The 17,379-nt window shown below is 47.3% G+C and overlaps 1 protein-coding gene across 1 annotated transcript in view; it reads left to right on the top strand.

The window, feature by feature from the left end:
* The first annotated feature begins 2,975 nt into the window (after positions 1-2,975).
* Positions 2,976-17,379, top strand: part of BCAR1 (BCAR1 scaffold protein, Cas family member) — a 209,498-nt gene continuing 195,094 nt past the window's right edge. Inside the window, exon 1 of the mRNA XM_075325703.1 lies at positions 2,976-4,204. Within this exon, the coding sequence (XP_075181818.1) occupies positions 4,193-4,204 (12 nt within the window). The 5' untranslated portion in view covers positions 2,976-4,192. The remainder of the gene's footprint in view (positions 4,205-17,379) is intronic.

Here is a 17,379-nt window from a genome sequence, read left to right as displayed (position 1 = left end):
TCACGAACTTCTGCTGCAGGTCGGTCCGCCGGGGCGGATTGGCAGGGTACCGCTACCGGTGGTGGTGGTAGCGGGCCTAGTGGTGGGGCAGCAGCAGCCAACACAGGTAGCGGGGAAGGTAGCAGGGCGAGCGGGTATGGACCGGGTCCCTCAGCCGCGATGACCGACCCACTAGGGGCCCAGGGGCGTGGGTCACTTACCCTCCCTTCCAAGACTCTCTCCACCTCGCGTCTCCGTATGGTCGCCACCACTTCCGCCATGTCGGCCTCCCACTCCTCCAGGAGGAGCTGCATGCGGACCTGCAGATGGCTGCTTAGCTGGACGGTCCGGACTTCCACCCAGGCTGCGGTGCCAGGTGCGGGGATCACGGTGTTGTCGGTCAGACTCAGCATCCTTAGCAGCGGCCTCTTCCAGGAACCAGTAAATGGCCGCAGGGTCCTGGCGTCCCTGCTTCCATAGCCGCGCTCACATGCGGCCAGCCGCCATTTCGTCCCCCTTAGCCTCTTTTCGGCTCCTCCTCTACAGGGGCGGGGTTTTGGCCTTCGCGCCTCCACTACTCGAGGAGACGCTCGAGCGGGAACTTTTCGCGCCAAAGATGGCGGCTTCTGAAATTTTTTGGCCGGACACCTCCGGTGGTAACAAGGCGCACCTCTACCAGACGGCAGAGCGGTAAGATCCTGTTCATGACGCCAAGTTGTCGCGGGCGGAGGAGGGGACGCTGCGCTCTCCCACTGCTCGGTTCCGGCTGACGCTGCTCTGCGGCTGCTGCTGCTCGGTGGCTCGAGCAATGGGCCGGATCCCGGGGACTCGAGCGGCACTCCTCGCCCGTGAGTGAAAAGGGGTGGTTTGGGTTTTGGGGATATTGTCCGTGACGCCACCCACGGTTGTGGTGATTGCGTGGGCACCACCGCTGCTCTGGACGGGGATCCCGGGAGCGGTGACAGGGAGCAGCTTTAGTTGTTATTTCTCCCCTCCGTGGGTAGGGGGTTGGTTGTCCCGGGGCCCGGTGATGGGGTAAGCGTTGAATGACAGGCGGGTTGCGGGGCATGATGAGGTGCAGGGTCGCAGGGGCAGCGTTGTGCCGCACGACACGGAGGTACTCACTCAGCCCAATGATGATGACACAGTTCACGGTAAAACAAGCGGCTGGATGGACGGGTCCCTCGGACGGCTGCGGTGTTGTAGTTCCCTGCAGGTTAGTGATGACTGTCTCTCCCTGCACCTATGTTCTATGTTGATTCCGATGGGTTCCCACCGGTAACCCGCTCCCCGACTTGGATGTAGGCCGGAGGAGCCCCTTTTGCCCGCAGGCGCTGGCCCTCGGAAACGGTTGCCCTTGGCGGTGGCAGTCTCCCCTTCACGGTTGGACGGTTGTCTTCTGTCGGGACTTGACTGTTTAGAAACCCGGAGGTCCCCTTCACTAACGGATTCGGCAACTTCACGGCGACTCCTAGCCTTGCCGGGGTCCGAAAAGCCCCTGCCAATGGTGCTGGCTTCTCCTTGTGTACCGGTCCGGTACCGTCGGGCCACCGCCCGTCCACGGTCCTTACGGCAAACTCCGATAGGCCACTCCTGCAGACGGTCACCACCGTCTGCCAACCTTGCTGCTCCGTCCGGGCCACACACCCGGACTCACTTCAGTCTGCTCTCTTGCCACTTCACTACTGCTCACTTTCCCTCCTTCCACTTTCACTGTCAAAACTGAACTACTCCTTTTCCCTCCTCCAGGACTGTGAACTCCTTGGTGGGTGGAGACCAACCGCCTGGCTCCACCCCCTGGTGTGGACATCAGCCCCTGGAGGAAGGCAACAAGGGTTTTGTGTCTGACCTTAATGTGCCTGCAGGGAGTGTGGGGTGTGTAGGTGTTGTGCTCTGTGGCCCCTGGCTTGTCCAGGGCGACACAGTCATACCACAGGAGGCGGGGGCAGCTGAACAGTGTCTTTCCAGGGGGGACCTCCTAATCTAGCATAGGGGGCAAGCAGTCAGGGGGCAGCATCTCAAATTTGGCTGCAGTGCCCCTGATTGGGAGAAACTAATTAAACAGCTGGTTATCGTGTGACTAGTCAACTCCCCCATTCGCGAGTACGTGGCTTGGCGTTCTTCTAACAGAAGTGGATGAGGTGCTAGTTGGCATGTGACCGTATTTAAATCATATACTTACGTCACATGACGACCACTTCAACCAATAAGCAAAGCCGAATCCTAACAGTGTACTGCTTGGCGAAAATTAGCACTGGGATGGACAACCCCTTTAAGTATAATTAATTATTTATAGGTATTATAGAATTTTTAGTTACTTTGGTAATCTCTGACCTCAATCGATTTGAAGAAAAATGAAAATATATATCTCCAGAACACGATGAAGTGTATACATCAGAATGTGCATTGTCACGAATTTACTTGTGAAATCCAATGCTGACCAAAAAAAATAAAAAAATGTTGGATGGCCTTTAGGAAATAATTGGTAGGTCAATGGCTGGGCCAGCTTTAGTTGCCCTGCGGCTGGAATGTCCCTAAAGACTTTTCCATATGGTTGATCGTTCCCCACCAGTCATCTTCTCCAAGCTTGGTGGGATGGACGCCAGCAGACTGACGAGCTCTGAGACAACTCATGGAGACTTGACGCTGTAAAGCCTTATCCGCTATTGAAAAGCTAGGATTGTGCAGTCACATCTGAGCCACCCGTAGAGGATTAGGTGAGATTTCCTAAAAATCAGCTGGATAACAAAACATTATATCATGCATTATTTTTTAGCTGTAGGACTAGGACAAATATTCTGCAATGTTCCTTCCATTCATTTATCCATGCCAGGAATATCATGCCTTGGAGCACCAGACTGTGGCAGTCTCACACCTCCTTTACCAGAGAGTTACCCTCCCCCTGTAGTCATTAGCATTAGAAAGCAGAGACAGCCAATGAGAGCAGTGCCTGGAAAGAGGGGTCTGGGCTGAGGCATTGATGGGATAATGTTACCTCTCCCCCAGAATCTCCTCCTCTCTCCTCTCTGTGTAAGAGACAGGGAAAGAGGCTGCAATAGAGACAGCCAGGAATCCAGGGAGACTGCATGAGACACAAAGAGCAGGAAGCTCCCAACCACAGAAAGAGACCGCCTGGAGGATCAAGAGACATCCAGGGATACAAGGAGGACAGAAATACGGAAGTAACTGGATCAGAGGCAGGAATACTGGATTCAGGGAGAGCAGGAGCCGGGACTGCAGAGCCTACCGGTGCCTGACCCAAGCTCCTGGGATCCTGTCTACCCAGCAGACTGCCAGGGGGAACATGAGAGGTATAGTCACCAAATTCAATGACCAATTGTCAACGAGACATCAGAAGGAGAGGTATTAAAGAGACAGTCTGTCATCAGCAGAAGAGGTGCAGAGAGACAGACTGTCATCAGCAGCAGAGGTCCAGAGAGACAGTCTGTGATCAGCAGGAGAGGTCCAGAGAGACAGTCTGTGATCAGCAGGAGACGTCCAGAGAGACCGGCTGTCATCAGCAGGAGAGGTCCAGAGAGACAGTCTGTCATCAGCAGGAGAGGTCCAGAGAGACAGTCTGTGATCAGCAGGAGAGGTCCAGAGAGACCGGCTGTCATCATCAGGAGAGGTCTAGAGAGACAGTCTGTCATCAGCAGGAGAGGTCCAGAGAAACCGGCTGTCATCAGCAGGAGAGGTCCAGAGAAACCGGCTGTCATCAGCAGGAGAGGTCCAGAGAGACAGTCTGTCATCAGCAGGAGAGGTCCAGAGAAACCGGCTGTCATCAGCAGGAGAGGTCCAGAGAAACCGGCTGTCATCAGCAGGAGAGGTCCAGAGAGACAGTCTGTCATCAGCAGGAGAGGTCCAGAGAGACAGTCTGTCATCTTCAGGAGAGGTCCAGAGAGACAGTCTGTCATCAGCAGGAGAGGTCCAGAGAGACAGTCTGTAATCAGCAGGAGAGGTCCAGAGAGACAGTCTGTCATCAGCAGGAGAGGTCCAGAGAGACAGTCTGTGATATCCAGCCCTGCAACATTGCATACACCATTCATAAAGCAGATTGGTGACAGTCACTGTTGGGAAATGCTTGGCATAAAGTAAGAAGGAGAAGAATAAAGTCTGCTGTGTCCAGATCTGGTATCAATAACCACCTAGGGATAGGATTATATCAGATTGGTACTGAACAGGTGGATTACAAGTGGATCCTACAACAGAAACCATGAACTATTTGGTAAGTACCGGCATTAACCCATCACTTTCTGCCTTGCAGCTATAGGGCCACCAATTGATAAATACATGTAAAGAAGATATTGTACGTAAACTCATATGTATCATTTGATAATATCAGCTGGACGGACTCCATGTTACAAGAACTGCTGTGTTTAGAATATATTTTTAGACATTCATATCAGTACTCCATACAAAACGTGTTTCCCCGAAAATAAGACACTGTCTTATATTATTTTTTGCCCCTTAAAATGTGCTAGGGCTTATTTTTGGGGTAGGGTTAATTTTGGGGGAAACACCGGTTGAGGGTAAGTTTACAGGTATACAGGTTTTAGCTGCCTAATGATAATGCCTAAGCATCAAAAATCATAATGATAGTCGAATTATATGTTTTTCTTCCTCATTATACACGTGACAACACCACAAGAATGCAAATATAAATATATATATATATACAGTTAGGTCCAGAAATATTTGGACAGGGACACAATTTTCGCGAGTTGGGCTCTGCATGCCACCACATTGGATTTGAAATGAAACCTCTACAACAGAATTCAAGTGCAGATTGTAACGTTTAATTTGAAGGTTTGAACAAAAATATCTGATAGAAATTGTAGGAATTGTACACATTTCTTTACAAACACTCCACATTTTAGGAGGTCAAAAGTAATTGGACAAATAAACCAAACCCAAACAAAATATTTTTATTTTCAATATTTTGTTGCGAATCCTTTGGAGGCAATCACTGCCTTAAGTCTGGAACCCATGGACATCACCAAACGCTGGGTTTCCTCCTTCTTAATGCTTTGCCAGGCCTTTACAGCCGCAGCCTTCAGGTCTTGCTTGTTTGTGGGTCTTTCTGTCTTAAGTCTGGATTTGAGCAAGTGAAATGCATGCTCAATTGGGTTAAGATCTGGTGATTGACTTGGCCATTGCAGAATGTTCCACTTTTTTGCACTCATTAACTCCTGGGTAGCTTTGGCTGTATGCTTGGGGTCATTGTCCATCTGTACTATGAAGCGCCGTCCGATCAACTTTGTGGCATTTGGCTGAATCTGGGCTGAAAGTATATCCCGGTACACTTCAGAATTCATCCGGCTACTCTTGTCTGCTGTTATGTCATCAATAAACACAAGTGACCCAGTGCCATTGAAAGCCATGCATGCCCATGCCATCACGTTGCCTCCACCATGTTTTACAGAGGATGTGGTGTGCCTTGGATCATGTGCCGTTCTCTTTCTTCTCCAAACTTTTTTCTTCCCATCATTCTGGTACAGGTTGATCTTTGTCTCATCTGTCCATAGAATACTTTTCCAGAACTGAGCTGGCTTCATGAGTTGTTTTTCAGCAAATTTAACTCTGGCCTGTCTATTTTTGGAATTGATGAATGGTTTGCATCTAGATGTGAACCCTTTGTATTTACTTTCATGGAGTCTTCTCTTTACTGCTGACTTAGAGACAGATACACCTACTTCACTGAGAGTGTTCTGGACTTCAGTTGATGTTGTGAACGGGTTCTTCTTCACCAAAGAAAGTATGCGGCGATCATCCACCACTGTTGTCATCCGTGGACACCCAGGCCTTTTTGAGTTCCCAAGCTCACCAGTCAATTCCTTTTTTCTCAGAATGTACCCGACTGTTGATTTTGCTACTCCAAGCATGTCTGCTATCTCTCTGATGGATTTTTTCTTTTTTTTCAGCCTCAGGATGTTCTGCTTCACCTCAATTGAGAGTTCCTTAGACCGCATGTTGTCTGGTCACAGCAACAGCTTCCAAATGCAAAACCACACACCTGTAATCAACCCCAGACCTTTTAACTACTTCATTGATTACAGGTTAATGAGGGAGACGCCTTCAGAGTTAATGTCCGCCCTTAGAGTGCCTTGTCCAATTACTTTTGGTCCCTTGAAAAAGAGGAGGCTATGCATTACAGAGCTATGATTCCTAAACCCTTTCTCCGATTTGGATGTGAAAACTCTCATATTGCAGCTGGGAGTGTGCACTTTCAGTCCATATTATATATATAATTGTATTTCTGAACATGTTTTTGTAAACAGCTAAAATAACAAAACTTGTGTCACTGTCCAAATATTTCTGGACCTAACTGTATATATATATTGTATATATGTGTGTGTGTGTGTGTGTGTCTGTGTGTACCATAGTGCCATATTTATCACATATGGTTGTAACAAAAGTGGGGGCTATCGATTGCTGGATAGAAGGTGTCCGATGAAAGACTATGGTAGAGAGCTATGGAGTAGAGAGCTGGCAGAGAGACATCCATCTAGACTGAGCTGCATAAAGGCCTACAATAAAGAACAGTGAGTGTGCCAGAAAAGAATTTGGAAGATTCAGCAGAGACTGCCAGGCGACCATACATAAGAGACAGCCAAGAAATACTTGGACGTTAGTGACTTACACCCCCCAGTCAGGAAGGAAGCCAGAAGTATGTGAATAGAATGGAGACTCCTAATGGATTAAAGTAACACTAACGATGAACCTACGTATCTATAGGTATAGGGGAACTAATAGAACTACCTGAGTCTGCATATACAAGTAATTCCTTCACATATGTCAATGTTTGTAGATAACCTCAACGCTCCATTGGGTGTCAGATTGCTCATCAGATTGGGTCATGTATGTAGAACCCTAAAGAAAATGTTCTGCTTTCAATGAAAATGATCATGTATGCATTTTTGCATTGACCCACATGAAAACAATTTTGATGATTTTTTTACTGTGGGAAATGTATCAAAACTAATGAAAAGGAAAAGTGGACCCATGGAAGCCAATCAGGTTGTGGCTTTCATTTTTTTAATGAAGCTATAAAATGTGAGGAATGTTAGATGTTCATGTTGGTTCCCATGACTAACTACACTTTTCCATGGATTAGCTTTGATATATTTATATCTGGCAATCTGAAAACAGTGAGTTTGCTACATTTTTGGGGACTAATGAAACTGTATCTTCATTAGACCGGATTCACGTGTATGTAGATTGAAATACCCAGCCTACCTCATATAAATAATCAAGGTCTCCTGACCTGACCTAACTACCTCATATATACATGAGGGTCTTATAATCTGAGTTAGAGCTCATATACAGTCATATGAAAATGTTTGGGCACCCCTATTAATGTTAACCTTTTTTCTTTATAACAATTTGGGTTTTTGCAGCAGCTATTTCAGTTTCATATATCTAATAGCTGATGGACTGAGTAATATTTCTTGATTGAAATGAGGTTTATTGTACTAACAGAAAATGTGCAAGCCGCATTTAAACAAAATTTGACCTGTGCAAAAGTATGAGCACCCTTATCAATTTCTTGATTTGAACACTCCTAACTACTTTTTACTGACTAAGGGTACCTTCACACTTAGCGATGCAGCAGCGATCCGACCAGCGATCTGACCTGGTCAGGATCACTGCTGCATCGCTACATGGTCGCTGGTGAGCTGTCAAACAGGCAGATCTCACCAGCGACCAGTGACCAGCCCCCAGCCAGCAGCGACGTGCAAGCGACGCTGCGCTTGCACGGAGCCGGCGTCTGGAAGCTGCGGACACTGGTAACTAAGGTAAACATCGGGTATGGTTACCCGATGTTTACCTTAGTTACCAGCTCACACCGCTTAACTTAGCGTGTGCAGGGAGCAGGAGCCGGCACTGGCAGCGTGAGAGCTGCGGAGGCTGGAAACGAAGGTAAATATCGGGTAACCACCTTGGTTACCCGATGTTTACCTTGGTTATGGCTTACCGCAGGCTGTCAGACGCCGGCTCCTGGTCCCTGCACATTCAGGATTGTTGCTCTCTCGCTGTCACACACAGCGATGTGTGCTTATCAGCGGGAGAGCAGCAATAAAAAAACGAACCAGCACTGTGTGTAACGAGCAGCGATCTCACAGCAGGGGCCAGATCGCTGCTCAGTGTCACACACAGCGAGATCGCTAATGAGGTCACAAAAAACGTGACTCAGCAGCGATCTCAGTAGCGATCTCGCTGTATGTGAAGTACCCCTTACTAAAGCACTAAATTGGTTTTGTAACCTCATTGAGCTTTGAACTTCATAGGCGGGTGTATCCAGTCATGAGAAAAGGTATTTAAGGTGGCCACTTGCAAATTGTTCTATTTGAATCTCCTATGAAGAGTGGCATCAAGGGCTCCTCAAAACAACTCTCAAATGATCTGAAAACAAAGATTATTCAACATAGTTGTTCAAGGGAAGGATACAAAAAGTTGTCTCAGAGATTTAAACTGTCAGTTTCCACTGCGAGGAACATAGTAAGGAAATGGAAGAACACAGGTACAGTTCTTGTCAAGCCCAGAAGTGGCAGGCCAAGAAAAATATCAGAAAGGCAGAGAAGAAGAATGGTGAGAACAGTCAAGGACAATCCACAGACCACCTCCAAAGACCTGCAGCATCTACTTGCTGCAGATAGTGTCAATGTGCATCGGTCAACAATACAGCGCACGTTGCACAAGGAGAAGCTGTATGGGAGAGTGATGTGAAAGAAGCTGTTTCCGCAAGCACGCCACAAACAGAGTCACCTGAGGTATGCAAAAGCACATTTGGACAAGCCAGTTACATTTTGGAAGAAGGTCCTGTGGAATGATGAAACAAAGATGGAGTTGTTTGGCCATACAAAAAGGCGTTATGCATGGAGGCAAAAAACATGGCATTCCAAGAAAAGCACTTACTACCCACAGTAAAATTTGGTGGAAGTTTTATCACGCTTTGGGGCTGTGTGGCCAATGCCGGCACCGGGAATCTTGTTAAAGTTGAGGGTCGCATGAATTCAACTCAGTATCAGCAGATTCTTGACAATAATGTGCAAGAATCAGTGACGAAGTTGAAGTTACGCAGGGGATGGATATTTCAGCAAGACAATGATCCAAAACACCGCTCCAAGTCTACTCAGGCATTCATGCAGAGGAACAATTACAATGTTCTGGAATGGCCATCCCAGTCCCCAGACCTGAATATCATTGAAAATCTGTGGGATGATTTGAAGCGTGCTGTCCATGCTCGGCGACCATCAAACTTAACTGAACTGGAATTGTTTTGTAAACAGGAACGGTCAAATATACCTTCATCCAGGATCCAGAAACTCATTAAAAGCTACAGGAAGCAACTAGAGGCTGTTATTTTTGCAAAAGGATGATCTACAAAATATTAAAGTCACTTTATTTTGAGGTGCCCATACTTTTGCACAGGTCAAATTTTGTTTAAATGCGGATTGCACATTTTCTGTTAGTACAATAAACCTCATTTCAAGCCAGAAATATTACTCAGTCCATCAGTTATTAGATATAGGAAACTGAAATAGCTGTTGCAAAAACCCAAATTGTTATAAAGAAAAAAGGTTAACATTAATAGGGGTACCCAAACTTTTTCATATTACTGTATGTCTATGAAGGTCCCAAACCTTTGCTAGCTGCTAATCTATGTTTATGAAGGTCTGCAGACCTTGGCTAACTACTTCATATATACCTATCTGGGTCTCCTGATCTGAGCTTAAGTACCTTATATATACTTACATACATATATATATATATATATATATATATATATATATATATTATTACTTACATACATATATATACGTACAAATAAGCGAGGGGGAGGTGTGTGTCTATATGTAAAATCATCCTTAAAACCCATCCTGCGTGACAACATATGTGAGGGTACTGAGAATGTAGAGTCCCTATGGGTGGAGATAAGGGGGGGGAGAATGAATAATAAAATACTGATAGGGGTGTGTTATAAGACGCTGAATATTATGGAAGAGGTAGAGAATCTCCTCATAAAGCAAATTGATAAAGCAGCGAGTCTCGGAGAGGTAATTATTATGGGGGACTTTAACTATCCTGATATAAATTGGGGAACAGAAACTTGCAGTTCCAGCAAAGGAAATAGATTTTTGATAACAATGAAAGATAATTACCTTTCACAAATGGTACAGGACCCCACAAGAGGGGGAGCACTACTAGACCTTGTACTAACCAATAGGCCAGACCGCATATCAAATATACAAGTTGGGTGTTACTTGGGGAATAGTGATCACAAAATAATAAGTTTTCATGTATTCTTTAGTAAGATGTATAGTAGAGGGGCTACAAGGACACTAAACTTCAGGAAAGCAAATTTTAAACGGTTGAGAGATGATCTTAGTGCAATAAACTGGGATGATGTACTAAAAAAAAAAGTAATAAAAGTACACAAAGCAAATGGGAGACTTTTATGAGCATCCTGAATAGGGCTTGTGCAGAAAATATACCCTATGGGAACAAACATGCTAGAAATAGGAGGAAACCCCTATGGCTAAATAGAGCTGTAAGGGAAGCAATAAAAGAAAAACAGAAAGCCTTAAAAGAATTAAAGAGGGTAGGTAGTGATGAGGCATTATATAATTATAGAAAATTAAATAAAATATGTAAAAAGCAAATTAAGTTAGCTAAGTTTGAGACAGAGAGACTCATTGCGAGAGAAAGTAAAAATAATCCTAAAATATTCTTTAACTACATAAACAGTAAAAAACTGAAAAGCGATAGTGTTGGCCCCCTTAAAAATAGTCTTGGTGAAATGGTGGAAGGGGATGAGGGTAAAGCCAACCTGCTGAATGACTTTTTTTCTACGGTCTTTATACAAGAAAATGCCATGGCAGATGACATGACCAGTGATACCATAAATTCACCCTTGAATATTACCTGCTTAACCCAGCAGGAAGTACGCCGCCGCCTCGAAATCACTAAGGTTGACAAATCTCCGGGCCCGGATGGCATACACCCCAGAGTACTACAGGAATTGAGTTCTGTGATAGATAGACCATTATTTTTAATCTTCTCAGATTCCTTAATAACAGGGTCGGTACCGCAGGACTGGCGCATGGCAAATGTGGTGCCAATATTCAAAAAGGGGACAAAAACTGAGGCGGGAAATTATAGGCCGGTAAGTTTAACCTCTACGGTTGGTAAAATCCTTGAGGGTTTCTTGAGAGATGCTATACTGGAGTATCTCAAGAAAAATAACCTTATGACAGAGTATCAACATGGGTTTATGAGGGATCGATCCTGTCAAACTAATTTGATCAGCTTCTATGAAGAAGTAAGTTCAAGCCTGGACCAGGGAAATACAGTGGATGTTGGGTATATGGACTTCTCAAAAGCTTTTGATACAGTGCCACACAAAAGGTTGGTACATAAAATGAGAATAATGGGGATAGGGGAAAATATGTGTAACTGGGTTAAAAACTGGCTCAGTGATAGGAAACAAAGGGTGGTAATTAATGGTGCGTACTCGGACTGGGTCTCAGTTCATAGTGGGGTACCACAGGGGTCAGTATTGGGCCCGCTTCTTTTCAACATATTTATAAATGACCTTGTTGGGGGCATGCGGAGTAGAATTTCAATATTTGCAGATGATACTAAACTCTGCAGGGTAATCAATACAGAGGAGGATAATTTTATATTACAGGGAGATTTATGTAAATTGGAGGATTGGGCTGAGAAGTGGCAATTGAAGTTTAATGTAGATAAATGTAAGGTCATGCACTTGGGTAGAGGAAATAACATTTATGATTATGTACTTAATTGTAGAACACTGGGTAAAACAGACACAGAAAAAGACTTGGGTGTATGGGTGGATGGTAAACTTCACTTTAGTGGACAGTGTCAGGCAACTGCTGCCAGGGCTAATAAAATAATGGGATGTATTAAAAGAGGTATAAGTGTTCATGAAAAAAATATAGTTCTACCTCTGTACAAGTCACTAGTGCGACCGCACTTAGAATACTGTGTACAATTCTGGTCACCGATATATAAGAAGGACATAGCTGAACTGGAGAGGGTGCAGAGAAGAGCGACCAAGATTATTAGAGGAATGGGTGGGCTGCAATACCAAGACAGGTTATTAAACTTGGGGTTATTTAGTTTGGAAAAACGAAGGCTTAGGGGGGATCTAATCACAATGTATAAATATATGAGGGGACAGTACAGAGACCTTTCCAAAGATCTTTTTACACCTAGGCCTGCGACTGGAACACGGGGGCATCCGCTACGTCTTGAGGAAAGAAGGTTTAATCATAATCACAGACGAGGATTCTTTACTGTACGAGCAGTGAGACTATGGAACTCTCTGCCGCATGATGTTGTAATGAGTGATTCACTACTAACATTTAAGCAGAGCCTGGATGCCTTTCTTGAAAAATTTAATATTACCAGTTATGTATATTAGATTTTATGACAGGGTGTTGATCCAGGGAACTAGTCTGATTGCCGGATGTGGAGTTAGGAAGGACATTTTTTCCCCATTGGAACTTGTTTGCCACATTGGGGTTTTTTTGCCTTCCTCTGGATCAACATGTTAGGCTACGGGTTGAACTAGATGGACTTAGAGTCTCCCTTCAACCTTAAAAACTATGATACTATGATACTTGAAGGTCTCCTAACCTGAGCTAGCTGCTCTTATATAACGATGAAGGTCTCATGACCTGAGCTAACTACCTCATATATACCTATCTGGGTCTCCTGACCTGAGCTAACTACCTCATATATACATGAAGGTCTCCTAACCTGAATTAGCTGCTCCTATATGCCCATTTTGGTCTCCTGACCTGAGCTAGAGCTCATATATGCTTATGAGGGTCTCTGCGCTAACTGCCTGATATATACCTATGAGGGTCTCCTGACCTGAGCTAACTACTTCATATATTCATGAGGATCTCCTGACCTACGCTAGCTGTTCATATATAACTATGAGGGTCTACTAAGCTGGTTTACTCATCTATTCCTTTAAGGTCTCCTGAGCTGAGCTAGCGGCTCATATATACCTATCATGGTCTCCTGGTCTGAGTTCACTGCCTCAAATATACATGAGGGTCTCCTAACCTGAGCTAACTGCTCATATATACCTATGAGGATCCCTTGATCTGAGCTAGCATATATTTATGAGGGGCTCCTGACCAGAGCTAGCTGCCATACATATATATACCTTTAAGCTAGCAGCCTCAGATATACTTATTAGGGCCTCTTGACGGGACTATCTGCTCATATATCAATGATAGTCTCTTGACCCAAGTTAATTGCTCATAAAAACATATGAGTGTCCCTTGACCTCAACTAGCTGCTTGTATTCCACTGGCCAGAGCTAGCTGCTCATGTATATCTATAACTTTTAGGATCTCTTAATCGGACTATATGTTCATAATATCAATGATAGTCTCTTGACCTGAATTAACTGTTCATAAAAACATATAAGGGTCTCCTGACCTGAGCTAGCAGCTCATATACAGTATATCTATGAGCACATCTTGACCACAGCTAGCTGCTCATATATACCTATAATTGTCTCCTGAATGGAGGTAGCTGCTCAAGTACAGTATACCTATGAGGGTCTCCTGACCTGAACTAGCTACCTGTATGATGCAGTTAGTCTAAGTAGGCAGTTAGCTCAGGTCAGGAGACCTGGAGATTAGGCTAGGTATTCTGATCTGATAATGGTCCATGTTTCACAAATGTGTTACTAGCCTAAAGACCCCTGTATACTTTAGAGTCTAGACTAACATGGGCCAAACCTACCAATATTGAAGGGTAAGGCCAACAGTTTAAAGTGTATGGGTACCCTCAATAAATATTTGACAGGAATATTGAGGATCTGGCATATCCGATTTTGGACTGCTGTTCCTTTTGCTCTTTCTGAGATAACCCACCGCCAGGGATGTCGGATAGCGGCTCTTTCATAGAGAACACAGGACTGCTCGGCAGAGTGTACAAGAGAGACAGCCACGATAGGTGCTGGCCAAAAATTATCAGGACCATCTTTCAGTTGACAGCCATTCATGGCACTGGCGGACACAAACGGAACAGGGCCCTTGTGCGTGAACAATAATATGGGCCCTTTGTAGTTTAGTAGCTCCTCATAGCTCACAATTGCACCTGTGTTGAAGGTGGAAATGAGCCTCTTACCTCTTGGGCCCCTGTGCCGTTGCACAGGTTGCACCAATGGGGGCTCTAGTCTGAACTAACTACATTGTTGGTACAAACTAAATTTCTTCTGTATGAACCAAATAACGTCCTCTTCTATGATTGTCATGACAATACTTTAACCTGGTTGTGTCACACTGTTTGCTTCCAACCTTTAACCTTGTGGTTGCTGTATAATATGTATATATATATATATGTATATATATATATATATATATATATATATATATATATATATATACTAGAAGGTGGCCCCATTCTAACGCAGCAGGTATTCTAGAATTTAGGTATTGTGTAGTTAATGTATGATTTTTGTTATATATATAGATGTTGTTGTGTGCAGTTACCAAATGTTTGTGTAGGGCGCTGTAAATGTTCTGGGTGTTGTCTGGGTGGGGGGGTGTGAGAGCGGAGTTGTTTGTGTGTTGCGTTGTGTGTATTGCGTTGTTTGTGGAGCGCTGTGTGTCTGCAGTGTTGTCTGTGTGTGGTGCTGTGTGTGTTGCGCGGTTTGGGTGGGTGTGGGTGTGGGGTGCGTGTGTGTGTTTTGGAGGAGGTATGATTTGTACAATGTGTGTTTGTTGCGTGATATGTTCGTATATTTGTGTATGCCGCAGTGTTTGTGTGTTGGGTGTTGTGTGTGTGCGGTGTTGTCTGTGTGTGTGGGCGTCTGTGTAGGGCGATGTTTGTGGTTCCCAGTGTGTGTGTGGTGTGTTGTGCGGTGCGCGTGTGGCGGTGTGTGTGTGTTTTGGGGGGAGGTGTGCACCCCCATCGTGCTCCATCCCCCATGCTGTGCACCCCCCATCGTGCTCCTTCCCCATACTGCGCACCCCCCATCGTGCTCCATCCCCCATGCTGCACACACCCCACATCGTGCTCCATCCCCCATGCTGCGCACCCCCCATCGTGCTCCATCCCCCATGCTGTGCACCCCCCATCATGCTCCATCACCCATGCTGCGCACCCCCCATCGTGCTCCATCCCCAATGCTGCGCACCCCCCATCGTGCTCCATCCCCCATGCTGTGCACCTCCCATCGTGCTCCTTCCCCCATGCTGCGCACCCCCCATCGTGCTCCATCCCCCATGCTGCGCACCCCCCATCTTGCTCCATCCCCCATGCTGCGCACCCCCATCGTGCTCCATCCCCCATGCTGCGCACCCCCATCGTGCTTCATCCCCCATGCTTCCCACCCACCATCGTGCTCCATCCCCCATGCTGCGCACCCCCCATCGTGCTCCATCCCCCATGCTGCACACCCCCCATTGTGCTCCATCCCCCATGCTGCGCACACCCCATTGCGCTCCATCCCCCATGCTGCGCACCCCCCATCGTGCTCCATCCCCCATGCTGCGCACCCCCCATCGTGCTCCATCCCGCATGCTGCGCACCCCCCATCGTGCTCCTTCCCCAATGCTGCGCACCCCCCATCGTGCTCCATCCCCCATGCTGCGCACCCCCCATTGTGCTCCATTCCCCATACTGCACACCCCCCATCGTGCTCCATCCCCATGCTGCGCACCCCCCATCGTGCTCCATCCCCCATGATGCACACCCCCAAACATGTGTGCTGGGGGCGGGATCGAGCAGGCCAATGTGTGCCGGGGCCGGGGCCAAGCGGGCCGCCGAAGGCGGTGCCGAGCGTGCCAACGTGTGCCGGGGCGGGGCCGAGCACGTCAACGTGTGCCGGGGCCAAGCGGGTCAACGTGTGCCAGGGGCGGGGCCGAGCGGGCCAACGTGTGCCGGAGGCGGGGCCGAGCGGGCCGCCGGGAGCGGAGCCAAGCGGGCAAACGTGTGCCGGGGGCGGGGCTAAGCGGGCCGCCGGGGGCGGGGCCGAGCATGCCAATGTGTGCCGGCGGCGGGGCCGAGCAGGCGAACGTGTGCCGGGGCGGGGCCGAGCGGGCGAGGCGTCAGCGTATGCCGGCTCCCTGCACGTGTACCGGGAGCCGGTGTACGCTGGTAACCATGATACACATCGGGTAACTAAGGGAAGCGCTTCCTATAGTTACCCGATGTGTATCATGGTTACCAGCGTACACCGGCTCTGTCATGATCCCAGCATCGTAAGGTTATGTCTGGGCTGGGTTGCCGGTGTGGACTCCTGGGAGTGCACTGCAGGAGTCACCTGGGAGTCGGGGCTTCGTTTGAAATCGGGGGGAAGGGGCGTGGGCGAGCGGGCGATGCGTGCGGAGGGTCGGGGCGAGCGGCCAATCCATGCGGGGGGTGGGGCCAGGCTGAGCCCAGCGGCCAATCCGACGGTTGTCACTGTAACGACACTGTCACTGTAACGACTGTAATTTTGGAGCAAGACACAGACAGAGAGAATAAGGCAATTATATATATACTAGAAGGTGGCCCGATTCTACGCATCGGGTATTCTAGAATTTACGTATTGTGTAGTTAATGTATGATTTTTGTTATATATATATATATATATATATATATATATATATATATATATATATATATAGATGTTGTTGTCTGTAGTTAGCAAGTGTTTTTGTAGGGGCTGTACATGTTCTGGGTGTTGTATGGGTGTGGCGGGGGGTGAGAGCAGTGTTGTTTGTGTGTTGCGTTGTTTGTAGAGCGCTGTGTGTCTATATCATTGTGTATGTGTGTTGCGCGGTTTGTGTGGGTGTGGGGTGTGTGTGTGTGTGTTTTGGGGGAGGTATGTTTTGTGCAATGTGTGTGTTGCGTGGTATGTGCGTATATTTGTGTGTGCCGCGGTGTTTGTGTTGGGTGTTGTGTGTGTGCGGCGATGTGTGTGTAGGTGTCTGTGTAGGGCAGTGTTTGTGGTTCCCAGTGTGTGTGTGGTGTGTTGTGCAGTGCGTGTGTGGCAGTGCGTGTTCCCCCATGCTGCGCACCCCCCATCGTGCTCCATCCCCCATGCTGCGCACCCCCCATCTTGCTCCATCCCCCATGCTGCGCACCCCCATCGTGCTCCATCCCCCATGCTGCGCACCCCCATCGTGCTTCATCCCCCATGCTGCCCACCCCCCATCGTGCTCCATCCCCCATGCTGCGCACTCCCCATCGTGCTCCATCCCCCATGCTGCACACCCCCCATCGTGCTCCTTCCCCCATGCTGCGCACCCCCCATCGTGCTCCATCTCCCATGCTGCGCACTCCCCATCGTGCTCCATCCCCCATGCTGCGCACCCCCCATCGTGCTCCATCCCCCATGCTGCGCACCCCCCATCGTGC

This window comes from Anomaloglossus baeobatrachus, chromosome 10 (genome assembly GCF_048569485.1).
Source record: "Anomaloglossus baeobatrachus isolate aAnoBae1 chromosome 10, aAnoBae1.hap1, whole genome shotgun sequence".
Classification (NCBI taxonomy): Eukaryota; Metazoa; Chordata; class Amphibia; order Anura; family Aromobatidae; genus Anomaloglossus; species Anomaloglossus baeobatrachus.
This window is presented reverse-complemented; position numbering and strand designations above follow the sequence as displayed.